Source organism: Epinephelus moara, chromosome 7 (genome assembly GCF_006386435.1).
Source record: "Epinephelus moara isolate mb chromosome 7, YSFRI_EMoa_1.0, whole genome shotgun sequence".
In the NCBI taxonomy this organism is placed as follows: domain Eukaryota; kingdom Metazoa; phylum Chordata; class Actinopteri; order Perciformes; family Serranidae; genus Epinephelus; species Epinephelus moara.
The window spans coordinates 18,861,695-18,884,377 of record NC_065512.1 but is presented as its reverse complement, the minus strand read 5'-3'; the positions used below and the strand labels follow the sequence as shown (position 1 = coordinate 18,884,377).

At 40.6% G+C, this 22,683-nt stretch overlaps 2 protein-coding genes across 6 annotated transcripts in view; both read left to right on the top strand.

Moving 5' to 3' along the window:
• The window catches only part of LOC126392893 (follistatin-related protein 1-like), a 30,143-nt gene extending 19,726 nt beyond the window's left edge, over window positions 1-10,417 (top strand). For 3 of the 4 annotated variants that reach the window (XM_050048607.1, XM_050048608.1, XM_050048604.1), the window contains exons 4-11: window positions 34-163; window positions 1,780-1,812; window positions 4,441-4,571; window positions 5,445-5,563; window positions 5,948-6,060; window positions 6,801-6,911; window positions 7,016-7,110; window positions 8,919-10,417. In XM_050048607.1, coding sequence (XP_049904564.1) covers window positions 34-163; window positions 1,780-1,812; window positions 4,441-4,571; window positions 5,445-5,563; window positions 5,948-6,060; window positions 6,801-6,911; window positions 7,016-7,110; window positions 8,919-8,960 — 774 coding nt within the window. In that variant the 3' untranslated portion in view covers window positions 8,961-10,417. Of the gene's footprint in view, window positions 1-33; window positions 164-1,779; window positions 1,813-2,988; window positions 3,022-4,440; window positions 4,572-5,444; window positions 5,564-5,947; window positions 6,061-6,800; window positions 6,912-7,015; window positions 7,111-8,918 lie in introns of all 4 variants that reach the window. The other variant, XM_050048605.1, reaches the window with a different exon arrangement.
• Window positions 10,418-13,389: 2,972 nt separating this feature from the next.
• LOC126393092 (leucine-rich repeat-containing protein 58-like) lies at window positions 13,390-22,453 on the top strand. 2 transcript variants are annotated; one of them, XR_007570236.1, is made up of 5 exons: window positions 13,390-14,114; window positions 19,275-19,403; window positions 19,563-19,840; window positions 20,090-21,044; window positions 21,538-22,453. XR_007570236.1 is itself a non-coding variant. In XM_050048954.1 (4 exons), the coding sequence occupies exons 1-4, from the start codon at window positions 13,657-13,659 to the stop codon at window positions 20,281-20,283; spliced, it is 1,059 nt and encodes a 352-aa protein (XP_049904911.1). In that variant the 5' UTR covers window positions 13,390-13,656; the 3' UTR covers window positions 20,284-22,453. The 2 variants fall into 2 exon arrangements, 1 of the variants encoding a protein (XP_049904911.1); XM_050048954.1 differs by having other exon boundaries at window positions 20,090-22,453.
• Window positions 22,454-22,683: the final 230 nt, after the last annotated feature.

Here is a 22,683-nt window from a genome sequence, read left to right as displayed (position 1 = left end):
AGTTTTCACTTCTTTTTCCCCCTCTCTTTCCAGAGCTGTAAACCCCACAAGAGGTCAGTGTGTGGCAGCAATGGAAAGACCTACAGGAATCACTGTGAGCTCCACAGGGATGCTTGTCTGACCGGCTTGAAGATCCAGGTGGCCCACGATGGACACTGCCACGGTACGAGCAGCAGCGTGACAGCAGATGTCACAATCTCACCACAGGGTTGCTGTGTTAGTGCTTTCAGTCGTATCATATAATCGTCCTCTGCAGATGGAGATTGCCCAGTGGCAGCAGAATTTTAAAATGTTAAAATTTCCTCCCTTTTTTTGAACTTTAACAACCTCTCCACCGTGCTGGCTTCAAAGTTCAGATTGAAAGATCCCTCTTAACTTCTTTAATAGTATTGTCACCTGCTGTTTTCAATGTCACTTTTACAATCCCATTAAATTACACCCCCAAGTGTGGTTAAGACTGTAATAATGTTATCATTAATAATTAAAAAGATGTTCTAATTGAGGGCAATAAAGTGTTCAGGGGTACTTTGTCTTGAGGAGGTGCCAAATCTGAGCAGGATAGAAGGCTAGAGGGCCTCTCCTTGAAATATTTTAAACATGTTTTACACTGTGATGTTATGTTGAAGTCTTGAGAAACTTTCCTGTAGTTATCAAACCGTTGAAAAACTTTGACAGGATGAGATAGCGGTTAAAAATACCTTTTTTGATGCCACTGCTTTCTGATTCCTTACTGAAATTGTGAGATTTGACAGCGACACAGACTGACAGCAACACTCTATTGGTGAGCATTCGTGGGTGCTGCTGAGTCTTTCTCTCCTGATATGCCAGGGTATGTATGTATCTGTCCCTGACCAATGCTCTCTTTTTTCAAATTTAAAACTTCATTGCATAGATGGAATAAGTTTTTTGTCAGATAATATGTGACCAAAGACTTTTGTGATGCTAAAAACTGAGGTGGCTGCCCTGCCTCGACTGAATTAATCTAACTGGTAGTGGAAATGTTTAAGTTTTGAATGCCTTTGACCATGAAACTGTGTTTACTGTAGATCAGTCAGTGTAGCTGACACCAGTTTGGTATATCAGATTGGTGCATGCCTGTTTCCCAGTGTTCTGGTGTGGGGAGTCAGGTGCCAAAAGCAAAAGGTGGAAGTGACAGTATTAAAGTCTAACTCTGTTACTAGTTTTTTCAGCATTGGCCCGGTGTGGACTATAAGCTCTCAAGTTTATTATCCCAACATGACTTTCCACTGAACAATTTTTCAACACACCACTTAAATTCTAATTAAACACTGATCGGTCACATGTGTGAGGTAGAGAGGAAGAAAGCGTTACTTTAGTTCACCCGTTAAATGATACAAGCGCTAATAGTCTTGTACACAGTTAATTTAGCTCTCTGAACTAGCCCCTATTCATGGAACTGATATGCGAGGTGACTGGGTTTATAGTCAAGGCCACCCACATGCCACTGCACACTCCTGGCCTTGACTTATCTGTTCATGCATCTAATATTAACATTTTATCTGGAGTGAACTTTCACTGCTCACACCTGGCAATGTCGCACTCCCTGTGTCCCCGCTTGAGCTGGACATTGATCAGAGCTGTGGCATAAAAGGTATTCAGAGAAAAAAAGTTATGTCACGCTCTCCTGTCTGTAGACCTTTGAGCGAGCGCTTAGAAATGGACAAGTTTATCTCCGTTATTCGGAATCAAGTACACAGTGTCATTGATTTTTTTAGGTTCAAATGTAAAATTGGTTCTCTCTTGTTTAATCCCCTTCAGAGAAGAAAACAGAACAAGCAGCTGCCAGCCCAGGTGAGTTTGTGTGTGTATGTGTGTGTGTACTCTACGGCCTTGTAGCCCTTCTAAAGGCCTTGCCGCATGTGGACAAAAACAACCAGTCAGAGCAATGGGGTCTCTGACGCAGCATAATGCATTGCCTTTTTCTTGCCTGAAATGTTTTCAGAAACATATTTTAGTGTACTGTTTAGCTGTAAAATGAGAAAGTTAGTCCAGCAGCTTGGCTGTGCTTGGTACTTTGCTTGACTGTATCGAACTTGGCAGCCTAGTCACAAACTTTCTTACAGCCAAATAACATTTGAGGTGAGAAATAAGCAACGCGGTAACAGAATCTTGATTCATACTTGATCAGCACTGCCTAGTTTGACAGTTTGACCGCAGTTCACGAGTCATGATTGACATGATTGACAGCTGCGTTCGAGACTCTTTGCATATACTATCTGTCTCATGTATTTCTTTTGGTTCAGTCAGGAACACTTTAGTCAAAGAAAACTTTATTTCCATTTGCAGTATTATATTTAGTGGTATGGCTCTGTTCTGGGGCCCCTCTGNAAGGTGGAAGTGACAGTATTAAAGTCTAACTCTGTTACTAGTTTTTTCAGCATTGGCCCGGTGTGGACTATAAGCTCTCAAGTTTATTATCCCAACATGACTTTCCACTGAACAATTTTTCAACACACCACTTAAATTCTAATTAAACACTGATCGGTCACATGTGTGAGGTAGAGAGGAAGAAAGCGTTACTTTAGTTCACCCGTTAAATGATACAAGCGCTAATAGTCTTGTACACAGTTAATTTAGCTCTCTGAACTAGCCCCTATTCATGGAACTGATATGCGAGGTGACTGGGTTTATAGTCAAGGCCACCCACATGCCACTGCACACTCCTGGCCTTGACTTATCTGTTCATGCATCTAATATTAACATTTTATCTGGAGTGAACTTTCACTGCTCACACCTGGCAATGTCGCACTCCCTGTGTCCCCGCTTGAGCTGGACATTGATCAGAGCTGTGGCATAAAAGGTATTCAGAGAAAAAAAGTTATGTCACGCTCTCCTGTCTGTAGACCTTTGAGCGAGCGCTTAGAAATGGACAAGTTTATCTCCGTTATTCGGAATCAAGTACACAGTGTCATTGATTTTTTTAGGTTCAAATGTAAAATTGGTTCTCTCTTGTTTAATCCCCTTCAGAGAAGAAAACAGAACAAGCAGCTGCCAGCCCAGGTGAGTTTGTGTGTGTATGTGTGTGTGTACTCTACGGCCTTGTAGCCCTTCTAAAGGCCTTGCCGCATGTGGACAAAAACAACCAGTCAGAGCAATGGGGTCTCTGACGCAGCATAATGCATTGCCTTTTTCTTGCCTGAAATGTTTTCAGAAACATATTTTAGTGTACTGTTTAGCTGTAAAATGAGAAAGTTAGTCCAGCAGCTTGGCTGTGCTTGGTACTTTGCTTGACTGTATCGAACTTGGCAGCCTAGTCACAAACTTTCTTACAGCCAAATAACATTTGAGGTGAGAAATAAGCAACGCGGTAACAGAATCTTGATTCATACTTGATCAGCACTGCCTAGTTTGACAGTTTGACCGCAGTTCACGAGTCATGATTGACATGATTGACAGCTGCGTTCGAGACTCTTTGCATATACTATCTGTCTCATGTATTTCTTTTGGTTCAGTCAGGAACACTTTAGTCAAAGAAAACTTTATTTCCATTTGCAGTATTATATTTAGTGGTATGGCTCTGTTCTGGGGCCCCTCTGCCTTTCCTCGGGCCTATGCAGAAAGCCTCTTCCATGTGCCTACATGGAAAGCCTTAAGGTAGAGAGAGCACACCTCTCTGCCCTTCCATGTGCAAACGAGGAAAGCCTTAAGGCAAAGAAAGAAAACCTCCCTGCCCTTCCATGCGCCTACATGGAAAGCCTAGGACAGTCTGAGGAAGAGCATCACGCTCGAAACGTCAAAATATAAATTGCATACGGGAGCTCTTTTGGTGTGCGGATCGCTTTTTTCTTTTTTCAAGCCTAGGACACCCCAGGAAACAGAACAGAGTAGCATCAGTGACAAACAGAAATGACATTGATAAGTCAGACACAGCATAAAAAAAGGAGGAGCTGGGGTTGAGGTGGGTTGCAAAGCAGCTTGCAGAGGAAGCAGCAACAGTAGACGGGCCAGAGCAGTTTAAATAGGGTGCCTTGAATAAGATTCGCCAATTAGCTGTATAGAAAGGAATCATGTGATCAGCTGACTCGCTTCCATCAATCAGCTGCTCCATCAGTTGATTGGGCTGTTTGAGATCAGCTGATGTAGCTGGGATGTGAGCTGAGCTTGACATTGACAGTTTCAGCAAATATGACACAAAGTTATTTTCATTAAAGTAACTCTTAACTGTTTAAAGTGTTAGTGAGATGAACCATTGACTCAGGTCATGGTTCACAGTTGGGTTGTGGGTAGGTCTGGTGTTAAGATTTGGCTGTTATGTCCCTGCAATAACTGTATTTTATGGTCTAATGGAAAGGACTTAATAAATACTGACGTATGCACAATAGGACAGGGGTCAATCATGATATAGCTGGCAAGATAAATTTCACCCTTTGGATTATTTATTAATGCTGCTGACTTATGGAAATGTTCCCACCCCTGCAGTGGTTTGCTACGCTGCTGACCGCAACGAGCTGAGGAGCCGTGTGATCCAGTGGCTGCAGACCGAGGTTGTCCCAGATGGCTGGTTTGTGAAGGGATCCAACTTCTCTGACATTCTGCTGAAATATTTCAAGGTGGGCTTCTTTTCTCTGGAAAGAACAGGATGGTCCTTGGCCTCAATAAGTGCCCACAATTGCTCCTACACCATTCTTTGTACAGAATGTCCCCTCATCTATATGGGCCTCCCCTAACAAGCCTGTTCCTTAAAGCTGCTTCAGACTGGGTCTAATTGTTCATGTAACAGTCCTTTCAAGCGTGTCAGCTGATGGTTAGGATTCAGTTTAATGAGGTTGCAGAAGAGAATGACCCTTGTCACTCTATGGGCTGACATAAATGACACTACTGTAAAGCAGAAGTGCAGATGGCTCCTTGAACACCGGCAGTATTTATTTTCCTAGTCTTTCCAACCATAAACATATGCTGCACAATTTAATACCGCTAATTTTATACAGCATCTCACCATGGAATCAAGGTCCACCACTATTACTGCCAAACAGTTTCAAAAGCCTTTGTTCAGTCGCCCTACAGAGACAGTATTACAGGGCCTTTAGGTTAATAAGCAGCTCTGATGTTAATTCAATGCGATTAATGAATACGCATTCATATGACAGATGCCGAAAATGACTATATGAATAGAACGTTTCATGCTCCAACACCCATTTCTGCTCCAGCCCCGTTTTAAAATATCACAGAAATACAGGCTGTAAGAAGAAGAGGTAGTACATGAGGAGCTGGTGCAAAATGTTTGTATCAGGCAGTAGACAGAGATCCGATGCACTAAATACCATGTGTAAGCACGGAGGCAAAATTAGTTTATTATCCGAATAATGTGTCCAGATACAGATTGCACTTTATTACCAGGTGTAAAACTTAAGTTCTTGTTGTTCATATTCAACTGTACATAAGCATCAACTGTGCCTCTCCCATGTCTGTCCATGTGTCTGCAGTCGTACGACAACGGTGATTCTCAGCTGGACTCCTCCGAGCTGCTCAAATTCATCCAGCAAAATGACTCAGTCGTGGAGTTGCAGTCCTACGCAGACCAGGAGAGCAACAAGCTGCTCAGGTCAGTGTGCTTGTTTGTCAGTTTGCATGCTTATGTGAGCGTGAATGAGGGCAGTGTGGACAGAAAACGCTACTGTTCCCCTCAAACTCCATGAGCATTTTCTTCTGTGGCAATGCTTGTTCATGCTGATCCATATCTGTGTGCTGTAGTGCTATTTTAAGCTACGCAGCACAAGCCATTGAACTCTATCTAGCCAGTGCAAACTTTGCTGAAGGCCCCCTGTGGGAGCCTGTGCTGGCATAAACACCTGTGCTCTGTGGGACATAACACTCTAAACCAATTACCCTTTCTTCTGCATGCTTATTTTCTCTGCAATGTTCCGTCGCCACTGTATGGAGCAGCTAATATTTATTCAATGTTTGCATGTATATCTGTGCTTCCCAGGAGCCTGTGTGTCGACGCCCTCATTGAGCTCTCTGATGAGAACGCCGACTGGAAGCTGAGCTTTGATGAGTTCCTCAACTGCCTGAAGCCTGGCTTCAATCCACCAGAGAAGAGTGAGCTTAATGTGACAGTTTGTGTATATCATAATGTAACATAAAGTTACACACCTGTATATGTAGTGTATGGATGCACTGACATGAGCTCAGTCAGACAGTCCTGACACACATCAAACTGTGGAAACGAGCCTCAGATTGCTTTTAATAGTTTGAGACACAGTCAGAGTTTTCGCTCCAGCCTGCCCAGTCATGTGATGCCGATTTATCTGGGATAAAGTTCACAGGAAGCAGGAGGCATAGCTCTGTCACAGAAAAAAATAACATTCGCTGCAGAGCACTGAACCTCGAAGCTCTCCCAGACTCAAGGACACACAAACACACACACATTTGGTTGACTTTGTGTATTTGTGTTTAGAAATTCCAGCTTAACCACAGATGCTGGATTCCTTTGGTCATGGAAATTCTGACTTTAAAGCCTGAAAGAGAACGATACAAATCTCCAACATATTGAAAATATATTGAATTTATTTATGTCTTTTAAACTCAGACAGAAGTGCTAAAGTTTTGCTTAGAGTGGGTGTCGGCGGATTTGCTGACTTTGGATTAGTAAGCTAAAAATTTGCCGAAGGCATGTGCCTTTAAATGAAGCTACTGGATGGATGATGTGGCAATTTGAAATGCTGACAAGTCTTGGTCAGGGAAATTGATTACAGTGTGTAATGCTGTTTCTATTATCATTTTTGCTAGTCTGTTATCTGTAGTCTGGGGTGAATAGTTTACCATGTGTCTTTCTGCAGAATGTGCCTTGGAGGATGAGACATATGAGGACGGAGCAGAGACCCAGGTGGAGTGTAACCGCTGTGTTTGTGCTTGTGGCAACTGGGTCTGCACTGCTATGACCTGCACTGGTGAGTTAAAAATACCCGAGGTGATATTAATTCTGTCTTTATGATCGCTGTATTCACACACTCACGCATTAAGACCATTTTTGACCATTTTGTTATCTGTCCAGACAAAACGGCAGCTGTGGATGAGTCAGCAGATGCTGGGGCAGAGATGACTGAGGAGGAGTGGAATCTCCGTGTGGCTGAGCTCAACAAGCACCAGGTCTGAATTTGCAATATGCAAACCCCTGTAAACAATCAAAAATATAATGCACTCATCATATTAATTTCAACATGAGTCAGAATCACAAGTGCATCCCACAGTTTCTCTACAGAACAGGACAATATACCTGGTCTCTCCCTATCACTGCCCCATGCTCAAAAGGATTTCACTTGATTATAAGGTCCATGAAATATCACTGACATGAGCCATAACCCGTGTCTGCTTTTAGAATCCTTCAGGATATAACCTTGATTACTTGCAATGTGTTTCTGGACAAAGAGCATTTGAATCAAACTGCTCAGCCAGCACAAAACAGTTCACAGAGGAATTGGTAGGTGTAAATTTTTATGTGACTGTTAACCAACCTAACATAGCTCAGTGAGCTGGGGTGTCAGCCGCTTTATGACTCCTGGCTTGAAAAAAGAAACAATAAATCAATAGCTGGGAAATAAAGAAATGTTTTCTAAATTAGGCCGATAAAACTATGAAATGGCTGTGGATATGAAATAGAAGGAAGACGGCAGAAAAAAATATCACTAACATATTACTTTTTATTGCAGATTGTTGAAGGCTAGGGGCGTCCTCAGCTAAGATTTTGTGTGGATGATTTAAATCATCAAATTATACAGCCAGTGATTCCTTAAAGTGTATTATACAGAATTAGGGAAGTCAACATTCTCTAGAAGTCTTCTTGGGGAATTCTTGGGTAGTGAAGTGCGGCCAAACTAAAAGTTGGGGACATTTGAACTTTAAGCAGCTAATTGTTTTCAGAAAATAACCACAGCCAATCAGTAAACCTGTGACTCCTGTGACTCCTGTGACACGTGAAAAAGAATTTCTTCCCGCCTGGAATACAGGAACACGCCCCCTGGCTGTAGAAAAATGTAATTATTATGATTACTTTGAGAACCCAATATATAGGAGTGCAATGCTGAGTGAAGTACTATTTTGATTTATAGCCTAATATGAGGAACAACAATGTTAACAACACTTGGAAATGAGGGCTTGGTAACACTAGAAACATAATGGAATAATGGGGCCATTGTTGCAGAAACAAACAAACCAAAAATGCTAAAAAAAAAAAAGAAGTTCTGGAACCTCCCTATGAAAACAAATAAACATGCGTTCAAATGGAACTCTTGAGCTTGTGTTTATGACCTGGGAAGTTGTGAAAATAAACTCATTAACTCTGAGCTATTGGAAAATTTCCATTTATAAGGCTGGAAGTACTCCAACAGGGAGGAGTTCATCTGGACTCCTCTCGTGAACTTGGTAAACACGACCTCATTTGAACGCAGCATAGTACCTCTACAGACAAAGAATAGTAATCTAGAACCCAAGAGTGAAAATCTAGAACAAAGTACTACAACCTCTCCTGACAAGCTACACCTCTCTGGAACCTCTACATTCATAATATTTTTGTAGCATTTCCGCTCCGGTATGTGCTTGCTTATTTGTGTGACTGAAAGCAGAGGCTCACAAGGTAGGACTCGGGCTCTGGCTTGAGGCCATGGCTGAGTCAGCAAGGTCATGTACTCTGTACTCCAGAAGGGCAGCTTATAATGCCTCTGTAAACAAATGTGGCTCTGTGGGTACAAGTTCGGTGTGATTAGGTGCACTCTAAATTTAGTCATGAGGACCTTGCTTTGAAATACAATGTTGGTTTTAATGGATAAAGCACTCAAGTGATGTTCGTTCTTCAAAAAATACTTATACAATTATGCACTCACGTCATCATATATTCAATATGTTCAATTATACAGCATATCTCACCTCTGTGTCAACTCTCTATGTTGTTTGAAATACAGGAAACAGTTGAGAAGATGAAGAGCAGCACAAAGGAGGCCTAAATAAGGATGCAACGAAGGAGAGGATGCACGTCATCACCCTTCCTCCATACTTGATTTACCTTGCGGCCATGTGTTGTTATTAGACTGACTTTTTCATGTTTCTCTGCTATGTTAATTATTATACTTTTTTTTTTTGTTTGTTTTTTTTTACAACGTTTAAGTGTTTGTGTTGATGTTTGTTAGATTCAGGGGTTATCAAAGAGTATTATAGGATTCCCTTGTGTTCAGTACTGTCATATTTGATTGTATTACTGCGCCTCTACACTAGCCTCGGGGCTATTTTTACTACAATTCCTATATTTTTACAGTTATTATAAAAAAAACAAGTCAAGTTGTCACTGTTTTGGATTATGGAAGTCATTGTCGAAGAAGGTAGTGAAGGAAGGGGCGCAGAGAATCCACCTGTTGAAATGAGGAAGCTGTCGAAGCACAGAGAAAGCTGACTACCTGACATCTGCAGCGGCATGTTTCTCTTCACCCTCATGAGTTTCATGGTCAGCAGCTCGGTCGAAGACGCTGGGATACGAAGAGGGTAAAGCTACTAGTGATTTTGATTTTGTTGCCATTTAGAACTGCCACAGTAGGCCACTACTTGACCAATGCACTTCTCTTTCTTTGTCTCTATCTTTCTAAGGCTTTACTTATCATAAGCCTGAAATTTGTTTGTATCTTACTGCTAAAGTGATAATTTTGCTGCAGATTAGTTTGCTTCTATGTACAGTATGTTATTGGCTTGAGTTGGAACCTGTCTTGTTCCCATGTTATGCTCAGGCGAGTCTCTCTGGTGCTCTTTCGGGTTAAACATTTCTCTGTCTGCGTCTTACATTTCGGAGACAAAGACATAGTGGTCCAGCTTTCAGTCTGCACCCAGGTGAGACCTGATCTTTGAATATAGCATGATGAAAACTGAAACCAAAGTCTTGATGAAGTGTTTGAATGATGTACAAAATTCTCCGGGTAACACATTACTCTGGACCCAGCAACAACACTATACCTGTGCTTTCAAAATCACTCTAACAGAAGGACTAGCCTCACTGTCAGCTAAAGTAGCGTAGACGCATCAGTAACTGGGTGCATATAAATTGTGTGTGTGTGTGTGATTGTGTGTGTGTGTGCTATTAAAGTGTGATGCTGAGAGTAGTTTGTTAAATGTGTTTATTTGTTAAAATCCTGCATTGAAATTGGGAGGATTGACAATAAAAAATCAGTGCCTTAGACCTGCAAAAAGTATAGGTCTCTACCTTTGCCTGCACGCTGGCTTTTACGCCGCGTGGCATAGAAAGAGTGAGTGTGCTTTGCTGAAATTTAGCAGTAAACTAGTGCTTTGTGACTCTATCCCTGATAAATGTCTGTGTGAAAGTTGCATTACTAGGTTCAAGCTAAATCTTTATATTCCACTAAAAGTGCAGAGACTGTAAGGAATATGTATGTATGCCAATAAAGCCCATACACCACAACTCAGCTTTGTCACTTTGTGTGTGTGTGTGCTTGGGTCTGTCAAATTTCAATTTCAAATACTGTGAGTGAAAGAAGAAGCTTCCCTCGGAGAATAAGAAATAACTGTCTGACTTTGAAAGTAGTCTGAAATCACGTCAAGTTGTTTCTTTCTCCTGGGCAGGAGAGAGGAGCACACTCACCCCAATATTCAAATGTGTCCAAAATGTCCCCCTCAATATATTGATAGAAAAAAATAACTTGCTATGCTGCAATAGGAAACCATGCACCACGGTACGAAATAATCATCAGCAAATGTAATCATAATTATGGATAAACAAATTGCCATCATTAATACTACTGATATTAATAATACTATGTACTGCAGTTCTGTGTGTGGCATGTGCAAGTGGGGTCGACTTCTGTGGGTGGGTACAAACAATGTCAAACACTGTACACTCTCTATATTTCATGACGTTCAAATTTATTATAAAGTGATACGCTAGAATGTGATGCGAGTGCTACACAGACCAGTTCTCCCACTTGGTCCAGCCACAGGGTCCGGATTTCTCCTTAGTCTCAAGTTCAAGGTCCACACAGTTTAATACATTCAGCACCATACTTGGGTTTGGCCATGTCTCAAGCTAGTTTGCTGTCTCTGTTAAGTAGCTGTTCATTATTCACTCACTCTACAGCAGGAAACGGCACTTCAGAATAAAAGCTCAGTGCTGGGAATTCACTGTACTTGAAAACAAAGTGTTTTTCACAAAGTTGATCTGTAAGCAAGTCACTTGCAGTCGATTCAGAATGACCGTGACCCAGCAATTGGGAACCAGTGACATAGACTATATCACTGTTGACTGTTCAAGTATTTGTTAGTGTCTGTACGTCATAAAAGAGGTAATAAAAAGTCATAGCATATGTCATAAAGAACTCATACTGTGTGCACTTTCCCTGTGAGGTTTTCAAATTATATGCTGGCTCCCGAAAGTGGCAGCCAAAAAGGACAGGAATTGCCAATACATTCTGTCACTGATAATCAAATGAATTGATTTTTAAACAAACATATGAGGACTCACTTTTTTTAACTTATGTTTTTGCTTTTTTGTTGTTTCTTAATTCAAATTTGTTTGATATTGTACAAATGAATGGTGAAGCACTTTAAAAAATTTTTTTAGAAAACTGCCAGATACCACATACTTTATTAAAATATGTTAATAAAGTAGAGTAATGTAAGGGCCAGTGTCATAATGCAATATCCGGCTTAATGTGGAAACAGTTAGGGGTGGGAGAAAAAATCGATACAGCATAGTATTGCAATACTATACAATACTATAATATCTTATTGTCACACAGTTCCAAGTCTCAATTTTTTAAATGAAATAAACCATTAATATTACAAATACAAATTAAACTTTAGGTAGCCTACTTGAATAATAAAATCAAATACTTTTTCAGTCCACTACATACATTTTACTGCAAAAAAGCCATGCTGTAGCCTTTCTTATTATATGCTGACAAAGTTTTACTTTGGGGACATTATTTGCAGTTGGAAAAAGGTGATAAATCACAACATATCAGAAAATCGTCGCAATCCTCAGTATATCGCAACACATTTAAAATTGCAATAATATTGTATCACGACTGAGGTATTGTAATAATATCGTATGGTGAAGCCTTTGGTGATTCCCACCCTTAGAAACAATAATGGAGGATTATAGCTGGTCTAGTTGGCACAAAGCCTATTTCCACATACTATGGGTGGACTCTAGTGTTGTCTATGCTGCGTTGATATAAAGAGGCCCAGACCATGGATATCTTTGACGGCGAACACAGTAAGAGAGGTACAAATAAAATCCTCCATCAATTACGACCATATGAACTCGAACCCCTCTCCCATGGAATAAAACAGCAAAAGGGCGTCCATGTTACATTCAATTCAATATACTAAAACACAATAAAACATACCTGACAGCAAGAGGTAAAACCAAATCCATATTAACTCGAACCCCTATACAAATTAAGTGACATGGGAATATGTTGGCATAAAATGAACTTTATGGCTCTAACTTTATGTCTCTTACCTCTTCCATGGAGTTCAACAACAAAAGGGGAGAGGCAAGGCGGGAGATGCCCCTTTAGAGGTGGGGTACACCCAAAGGTGAACGTAGGGGTACAGAAACTGAGTATCAAACGTTCCATATTGACTATGAAGGCCTAAGCATGTCAGGTCCATTTTACTTTGTTACACATATCATCATATGATTGACAATGTTACCGTTTAAATAATAATTTAAATAATTTATTTGTTTAAGAAGGAACAGTGTACATCAATGAACATTCCTTTTAAAGAAAGAAAAAGAAAATGTAGATGCACCCAATTGCAGCCAAGGACTGACTTACATTGGTAGTCCCCCTGCCAGATGTTTGCCAGCATAGTTAGTCACACTGTATCATAGTTCTTGAGTAGCTGTCATGTTTTGATGACAAAATCTTAACTGCATTTGCAGTACTTGCAGAAATATGTGGAAAATCTCCACCTCTAGAATCTGCCCTATACTCCTCATATAGTAACATGAACACATACAGCTGTGTCAGTGATATGGACGGATCTGAATTCAGTGGGAGGGACCCAATAATCCTGTACCTTTTTCCATGCTATGCACATCCAAGTCAGCAGAGTATTGCATAATGTAACAGAGAGGGGGTGTTGCATAATGCCAGATCGCACTGTTGGCAGTTGGCATGATGGATCGCCGGCCTCTGGTCTTCCGTTGTTGCAATACTCAAAGCCAGAGCAATCACAGACACCAACGTGGTATTGTCTTGCAATAAAAGTGTCAATAAAGTGCAATAACCGTGCTACAACTGTCTTAATTAACACTGTTGTAAAATGACAGATTGGGAGATTAGCCAATCGACGCGTGCGTGGGCGGGGCTCGTCTGGAAAATTAACCAATCTCTAAACATAGCAGCAAATATCCCTCGTGAAAGAACGGCTGCATTGTATGCGAGCGTCACCGCATTCAATGTTGCTTCGTGTAGCAACAGTAGCTTGTTCTCACTACTAAAATTAGTGACCTAGATTTTCACTAGCGATGCGGTTAAATGTCACGGGCGGGTGTGTAGAGGTATCTCCCGTCTTCATGTCAAGAAAAGAAAAGTCCTGGAGCTAACTCGCGGTTTACGGGGGCGTTCAGCCTACAGCAAAACTTCTGCAAGGACTTTGTTCAGAGTTTAAATTCACGCTAAAATCGCCAAAATGGAGATTCACGAAGGAGCAGCAGCGACAGGCGACAGCGTGCTCGACTTCTCCCGTCTGAATCTGAACACATTCAGTGCTGACAGTGTGAGCGACGAGAGGAAAAGGGACACCAGACAGCTCTACTTGAACAACAACCGACTGAACTCGTTGCCAGCGTCGGTCAGCCTGTTCTGCAACCTCGAGTTTTTGGACATTAGCAACAACGGACTGTCGGCCATCTGTGAGAGCATTACGCGACTGACCAGGCTGAGGACACTCATCGCCAAGAACAACCGCCTGGACGAGTTTTCGCTGCCCAAAGAGTTCGGCTCTCTGCAGCTGGAGGTGTTGAACTTTAGTGGGAACCGATTTGAGGAGATCCCGCTCCAGTGTATGAAACTGCTGCGTCTGCAGTCGCTTTCACTCGGCGGAAACAGACTGAAAAGTATACCTGCAGAGATAGAAAACCTAACCAGGTAAGCAAATATTAGAAGCAGGTAACACCAGAAGCTGAAAAGTTAACGGTTAGCTAACTTGACACCGCCGTTAAAAGTCCGAGTGAGTAGCAAGGGCAGGTACCCAGCATGGGGCCATTGTCAAATAACGTTATTCACACACAGTCAATTGTAGCTAACAGTTAGCTAATGTTACTTTAATCGACGATATTCCACAACTAGACACAAATAAATCACACTAATGGACGTGGTGGAGACAAAGAAGACAACCAATGTTATTCCTCTTTGTCATATTCCGTATGAGGAAGGAATGTCGAGTTTATATCACTGTCATTAACCGTTAATGTCATTAACCTTATCCACATTAATTCTAGCCGTTGGTTCGCTTCAGTTAACCGGTAACGTTACATGACATGGAACGCACGTGCGCTTCTATGGCTACCTGCTGTGTTACCGTATATAATTTGCCTGTATGCACTGATTTACAATGGTAGTAAAACTGTTGACAGGGACTTCTAATTGGTATCTACTAAGGAATATCAAATTAGAGTTGAAATGATAGCTCCATTAGTCGATTAGTTGATTGTTTGATAAGTAATTAATCTGTTGCAGTGGTTTTTCAAGCGAAGTCGTATGTGACAAACTGTACTGAAATAAAATAAGTCTATTAATGATAAAGCAGATCATTTGACTGTTAATCACCAGCTGTTTTGATAATTGATTGTTTTTATTGCTTTAGGGACTGTTAGTTATTTATAAGAGGGGAGGGGGTGGTGCAAAAAGGGGGATGCATGTCAAATAACTTTTTAAGCACTGGGGAGGGAGTCAGTATTTTATTTTGCAGGGTGTGTACAGGTCCTTAAAGTCTTAAAATGTCTAAAATTCAATGTTACATTAGTGAGGCCTTAAAAAATCATTATAATCTTAAATTTGGAATTTTGAGGTCTGAACTACTACAAACATTTCATTTATCCCTAACACTTACCTCCTCACAAGACCAAATACGCTGCTTTCCGGCAATGCTTACCTGCTTAAATAAGTAAAACATGATTTGTCCAAAAATCTGTCCTAAATTTGGTTAAAAGGTGTCTTGAATGAGTCTTAAAAAAGCATTGCATTTAACTGTCTGATACCTAGACATCCTGTTTTGGCCTAGGGGAGGGCCATACAATATAAATGGCTGTACTTTTTGTACTTATTCTACTGATAATTTCTTAAATCGTCAGATATTAGCCAGATATTGTAAAAACAAAAATTATCATTGGATTTTTAAATTTATGACGGTCCTTGAACACAGTATGTGGGTCAAAGGCTTCCCTCAGAAAAAAAAAACATAACCAAATTTAAGCTTAATATAGTTATATTTCATCAAAATCACTTTATTCTACTTGTCTCCTTTAAAATTTTACCAAAAATAAACTGTTTGCACTAACGAAAAGAGTAAAAAGATAAGGCTTTTTTTTAACTCCAGAATTTTGTATTCAACTTTTAACTTTCAAACATGAAATGGTAAGTTTTTAAATCCGACAGCGACAACCAACCAATGCATTTCCTCCAAGTCACTCAAGGAAGCTCAAGGAAAAATACAAAGTCACACCCCAGCTGATTGATTGGCATCTTTTACATGTGTGACAGTTTACAGACTAAATAATGATTAATCAAATAATTGAGAAAATAAGCAACAGATTAATTGATAGTGAAAATAAATAGCAATTGCAGTGTTACATCAACTACAATGTAGTTGAAGAAATAGCCTTGTAAGCCAGTGTCATAATGACACAGGACAAAATGCCTTTTTGGAGCATACACTCTCTCCAACCACGTTGGCCTTCAGCCAAATAGTCCCTGAAGTTGGGTACATTGCAGAAGTTTACCCTGACATTTAAAACGTTTGATGCTTTCTTGGTTTGTATTTGACAGAGTCAGCTTTTATCTGTATGCTGTATGTGCTCCATATGGAAAGCTCTGAATCCCTTTAAATCAGTTGTGTCATATAAAGTACTATAAACCTACTTCATCACTCTTCACCTGCTGTTTCGTGTGAGTCAGAAGAGTTGACCCACTTATTTAACCTGGCAACAATATTTGTAAAACTGTTGAAACTATCCCTTACACAGCCACACCCAGGTGGCAACCTGTGTAGTTTTTGAAAGTGTAATTCACATATGGTCAGTTTATCCCTCTCTTTGTAGATGTTACTAGTTTTATGGGTATTTTGGTGTTTACCGCTCTGTAACCACTTATACATCTGTCTGTTTGTGTCATGTTCATTTCCAGGCAGTTTATCTCGTAATGTGATTCATAGTGTAAGCAGGGAAATTGGTTCACTCTGTTCCAGTAATTATTCCAAACTGATTAAACGATGATAGGAAAGAAGTAGTGTCATGGAATTTTTTAAGACACATTAATTATTGTGATCAAATGTATTCAAAGTGAATAAAAAAAAGATACAGCAAATACAGGCGGAGTCACTGCTAGAGTTACACGTGGCCACACTGGAGAGACAAATAGTTTTTTGTATATCTAGAAATTCTGAAAATAAAATACAAAGTATGGTGAAAGAATAGGACTGATGACAAAACAGACAAGAGTATTGACACAAAACAACACTTAGTGTGCGCAGCAGTCAGTTTAAATCTTTCAGTAGAAGCATTTTTTCTGATAGCGTGGAAGAAATTGACAGAAAAGGAGGCCAGCCATGAGGTCATTTCTTTCTTATCACTTCCAAGTTTAACAGTAGCAAGTCACACAGTGACCCACTGTCAGGCCAAAGAGCAAACACGCATGCAATCACACTAGTATGGCACATCCAGTGATAAAGTGAATAAGAGGCAGAGGATGAAAAAGGCCACTTAATTTAAAATCACATGTAGCCAGCTATTATTCATTTGAAGATATCTTGATTCTCTACACAGCCGGCTTGTTCCAATTTTCTCTTTTACAGTGCATGAATTAGCTTAGCAGCTAGCACACTTTCGCGACTCATAGCTTAACAAATTATTAGCAAAACTTCAAAGTCAAAATGTCTGCCATGAAGAAGCCCCATCTGCATGTCATTTTATATATTTTAAGATGTTGTTTCCCTTTTCGTTTTTTTTTTCTTTTGACCAGTGTCATAAAGTGTACTTATTTTGAATCACAAAATGCTAAAACACACAGTCTAAGCGTGGGTGAACAGTATATAACCGTAAATCATCTACATGATATAGGCTAATATGTCTTAATGTGTTTGGAGAAGGAAACCTAAATGCAGTTTCTCTTGGGTGAAATGGCCCAGAAAAAAAGGCTTCAATTTCGCTTACTTGCGAAAATTGCCAGCTTTTTATATCGTCCCTGACACACACCATCGCCAGCCATCCTCAATCTCTGGTGGCTGATTTGTGTCACTGTGTCGGTGCGGGCAGTGAGCAGACCCTGAATGTCTCAGTCCCCGTCACAGAGGGGGCTTGCTCAGTGCTCAGCCACCAAGGACAGTATAATGGTTTCCTGTCTCGCAGTCGCTGTGTCATCAGTTCCAGCAGGCAGATGGCCTGACAGCTTACTTTCGCTGACCAGCCATCCATTTCTCTCTCCTCGTCTCTCTTTTTCACTCCCAATTATGCCCCCGTGTACCCTATACATCCATTAACCTACCAGGGTCCTTTTGTTGTCTTAATACACAACAATTTTGTTGTCTACTAAACTTGGAAGCAGTGATTTTGTGATCATCGTGTGTGTAATTAGGTTTATCTTTGTTAAGAATAGTAAAACAGATGTAATTTTATTCCATATTTTATCTTTGCACATGTGGGTGATGCGTAACTGTGTGTTACTGTGAAAATGTCCTGAGGATCTGAGATAATTTTGGATTTGTTGTCTCTCTGTCTTTTGTCTTTGTGATAATTTGCGTGGCCCCCACAAATAAATTCAGCCACAGAGAGACACAAGCACCTGCACACTACTGTAACGCTTCATCATATAATCACGTGTCTTTAGCGCCCCCTTGTGGCATGTGTCAGTATTGTGTTTTTTTCTGGCTTGGGCACTATCATCAAAACTGTAGGCTATTTTTGCAAAACTACACACTAACCACAAAATCTTACACCAAACCAGCAAAACATTAAGCAAAGCAACAATTCTTGCAAAACTCTTTTTAAAAAAATGTGTTTTTGTTCCAATACAGGACACAAAAACCATCATCATAGCATAAATGAAAAACACTTGTGGCTTTTGCTTTTCCTCTCTGCAGGGCATAGCAATTTGCAGTCAGTTTTGTCATACATGAAGTAAACACATGCACACAAGTATTCAAATGTGTAAAGTATGGATCTTTATTCTAAACAAATCACACTATAAGTACAAATAAGGAGGAAAAGTACATTTTCTTCTCAATGTTCTAACACAAATCACAGTAGTTTAGAAGAAAATCAAAACATTTGAATTCAGGAAAAAAACTAAATCTTGCTTAATCTTGTTTCCTTGTGGGTGTGACCACAAGACTTCATCCACATCTCTCTATCTAACATTGGATTTCATTGTTGTTAAAACCAGCTGTTTACCTGTGGCCTATTTATAGTACACAAACTCTGATTTGTTAGAGAACTCGGTGCCTAGAAATGTTTTCACAAATGTCAGTATAGAAATGCAGTCGGCCAAATAGTGTAGCAATGTAGTGACCAGTGTTTGCAGTTTGCAATCACTGTGTTATGAAATTACAAACTGAGTGTAAAGCAGAGAGAGTGCATTCTGTTTTTGAACACTTAGTAAATGCACGGGTTGCAAGTGTAAATGGTTTCAGAGATAGTGACTTCAGGAATCACTATTGGTGTTAAAGCATGCAGAATAAAAACCATAACCCGGGGTCATGTGGCTTTGTTGGCCAGGGAAGTTCCCTTTTTATAATGTCTTAACCTCGTGTAAATGTGGGTACCGCGTCAGCTTTTATTACAAACTGCAGATGCTGAAGCTGAACCTCTTTTAAAAAAAAAAAAAAAATGTTTGTATTTGAAGTAACTTGAAAAATAGATAATAATTTTCTTTTAATTTTGGGATCCCATAAAATAGAGCACCTAGAACAATAAAAAAAATCCCCAAATACTGTATAATCACTGTCATATTATCCTGTACTGTGGGATATTATTCAGTTAGATAAACATAGCAAATTCTAAATTGACTCTTCTCCTCTCTTTTTTTGTCCCTTAGTTTGGAGCTGTTGTATCTGGGTGGAAATCACATCACAGCCATTCCTCCTGAAGTGGCTAACCTGCCCTACCTCAGCTACCTGGTCCTATGTGACAACCGCATCCAAAGTGTCCCCCCACAGCTCACCAGGTAACAGCACATACACCACCACCGTGTAACCTTCAGTAAACAATGTCCAGATTACATGAAAGCCAGGTGTGCATGTGCTGTTTCCCTGCATGTACCTGATAATTGCACACACCTGCAGTCATGTTTTGTAGGTAAAATCATTTCTCTGTCTTACTCCAGGCTCCACTCACTGCGATCTTTGAGTCTCCACAACAACTTGCTCACTTTCCTGCCGAGGGAGATCCTCAGCCTGGTGCACCTGCAAGAGCTCAGTCTCCGTGGCAACCCGCTGGTGGTGCGCTTCGTCAAGGAGATGACCTACGACCCCCCATCACTACTAGAGTTGGCAGGACGTACAGTCAAGAGCCGAAATATTCCCTACTCCCCCCACGACCTGCCGTCAAACCTGCTGCACTACCTAGACCTGGCCAGCAAGTGCCCCAACCCCAAGTGTGCCGGTAAGACTGTTTTTTCACAGTGTTTTAAGTAAATGCACAGACTGAAGTTGAGTTGTTTTTATTTGATAATATGTTAGGATTTTTCTCCTTTTTTTCAGCCCTTTTGGCTTGAGATCCCTTAAAATGAGCAGTTGTCCACTATTATTATACTATGTTGATGTGTCCATACATCTGCGCAGAATAAAACAAGTCACTGACCTGCCACTTGAACCTGGTTTTGTTTTTCTGTCACTCTCTCACTCTCTCCAGGCGTCTACTTTGACTCATGTGTGCGCCAGATCAAATTTGTAGACTTCTGCGGAAAGTACCGGCTGCCCCTCATGCACTACCTGTGCTCCCCAGAGTGCACCTCTCCCTGCAGCTCCAACCCCCAGAGCGACGCAGAGTCTGAGGATGAGAGCAGCGTGCCCGCATACCGCCTGCAGAGGGTGCTTCTGGGATAGTACAACACGGAGGAGCCTGTGACCCTCCGGAGAAGCCTTGCCAGTCTGTCACTGTTTTTAGCATTTATACAGAGATGAACTTGGCTTTCAGACTTGACCACACACAAACACACATACATCTCTCACACACACACTGATACTGTTTAACAGTCAGCCTCCTACTGGTGTCCTGAAAAGACTTCTACTCCATTTAATGGAACTTTTCAGACAGGAATCTGTTCCCTTTCTAACACTGCATAATATGAGTCAACAAAACTACATAGTTCCCATGCAGCCATGCAAATCCACAGTATGTCAGTCGTGACTCCATCAAAGTGCTGGTCTCATGGTCGAGCATGGGAGGGCAGTAAAACTCAGTGAAGGCTGAAGGAGCGGCAGGGTTCTTTGCCCTTTCAGGGCAGCATAACTTTCATATGACACTTGGTGCTTTTTTTGTAGCAACAGCACATTATTCTGCATTTTCTGAAAGTTTTGACATGACTTGTTTGACATGTTTTGTTGTCCAGCTACTGCTCACACACAGCCAGCTTTTGTTTAAATTTCTCATGCCAGGTGAGCGTCAAAGCTGGTATGCCAATAAGGAAAACAGTCTAGGACTTTATAAAATGTCCGCAGAAACTACAGTACACTAAATTGATTGAGTATGATGCGTGAGATGGCCTTATATGCACTGTGTGTGGTCCTGTTGGGTAAAGTTTTGTGCAAGTATACTGTCCCACACAGTAGTAAAAGATCAAGGCTTATCTGTTTTTGTAAGAGAGGTCCAGCTGCAGAGCTCCAGGCTCGGGCCCACCTCCTCCATCGGATCTTTTCCAGCCCTAGGCGTGGAGAAGGAAGTCTGAAATCATGTACGCCTACCAGAGACAGTCTTCAGGATATGATAGCATGTGTTCATTAGTTTGAATAAGACACACACGCTTAACAATACAGCCTAATATTTAGTTATTAAACTATAACTTTAAAAGTTAGATAATAAAACGTTAAGCAACAAATACTAACCTTATGAGTTGCTATCATTTGCTAGCTATGTTAACGTTGTTAGCAAAGTAGCAGCAGCTGAAACAGACTTAATACAATGTATTAAATATATGCTACGTAGGGTATTATACTTATTAACAGTACACTGTGCAATATAATACAGTGGCATGTAAACATTATTTACTGATAAGGAAGCGCAATAAACAAACATGATTTTCCACCATGGGTCCGGGCAATGTAGATGGTCCCAGCACTGGAGGTGGCCAGAGCCTGGAGCTCTGCAGCGGGACACTATCGGTTTTTGTCAGCAGCATAGTCACTGCGCATCAGCCGTAAACATTTTTGTCCCGATGGCACAGTTGTTATTAAATTAATCCAGAACACGAGTTAAGTGAGCGTGTGGAAGAAAGCTTGTCCAGGCTCACTCGCAGGAAGTGGATGTGGGGTGGACCAGGGAAAACCATTCACTGTGTTCGCACAGAAACAATAGCTATTCAGTGAAACACAGTGGCAGCCTTCATGTTTATGTTCAGGGCTGTTAGTTTTCTCTGGGCATAAGAATATGGATGTGTGTGTGAATGGAGCCCACAGTTCTGAATTAATTCTTTTGAGACAGAAACCTTCATTTTTAACAGGAAATGTTTCTGTTCCTGGTTACATCTCTTCCTTCCTTCTTGTGTGGAGAGCTGGGAGATTTTAAAGGCCTCCCCGGCAGGTCATGTCCATTAGCGAGGAGGAAAAACCTCCCACCGGCTTCACATTAGACCTTAATGTTTAGAAAACAGAAGAACGCTTCTCTATGTTACAATAATCTCTACTAGAGCATCTAAGTGCCTTTACTAATGGTGACTTCTAACACAGCGGTACGAAGAAATGTGATACATGCACCCTGAAATGTGACAAGATTAACAGTATGAATTATGAAGTCATTTTTTGAGTGATTTTTGTACTCATCCGCTAACAGCAGTAAAACATAACCTTTTTATAACAAAATGCTTTTATAGAAATCCTTTTTCAAATGTTAAACACTATGGTACGTATTTAAATGACCTAAAGAATAGATGGCACTTAAAAAAAGCAGAAAATATATTGAGATATATTAATTGTATTTACTTGTACCCCATTCAGATAATGTAAGTAGACTGTACAGTATATAATAACAAAAATAAAGACTGATTGTAATATCTTTCAAATGTGTTTGTGATTTTAAAGTTTCAATTGAATTAGAAACACAACTCAGGCACAACAGCTGCCAGAGAGTTTGAAGTGTGCATGCTTACATGAACCATTTTGCAGTTTGAATGTGTCCAGGTTTCATTTGCATATGAAGGTGAGTTCATTATCGAGGCTGAATGCCTAGAGACCCTTTCTGTAACCAAGAGAAGCCAGGGCGAGCGCATTCTGCCTCGCACAATCTGCTAA

Coding starts and splice junctions, on each gene's coding strand:
- LOC126393092 (XM_050048954.1), top strand. CDS start 13,657: ATGGAGATTCACGAAGGAGCAGCAGCGACAGGCGACAGCGTGCTCGAC. Junction 14,115..19,274: donor GAGATAGAAAACCTAACCAG/GTAAGCAAATAT, acceptor TTTGTCCCTTAG/TTTGGAGCTGTTGTATCTGG. Junction 19,404..19,562: donor GTCCCCCCACAGCTCACCAG/GTAACAGCACAT, acceptor GTCTTACTCCAG/GCTCCACTCACTGCGATCTT.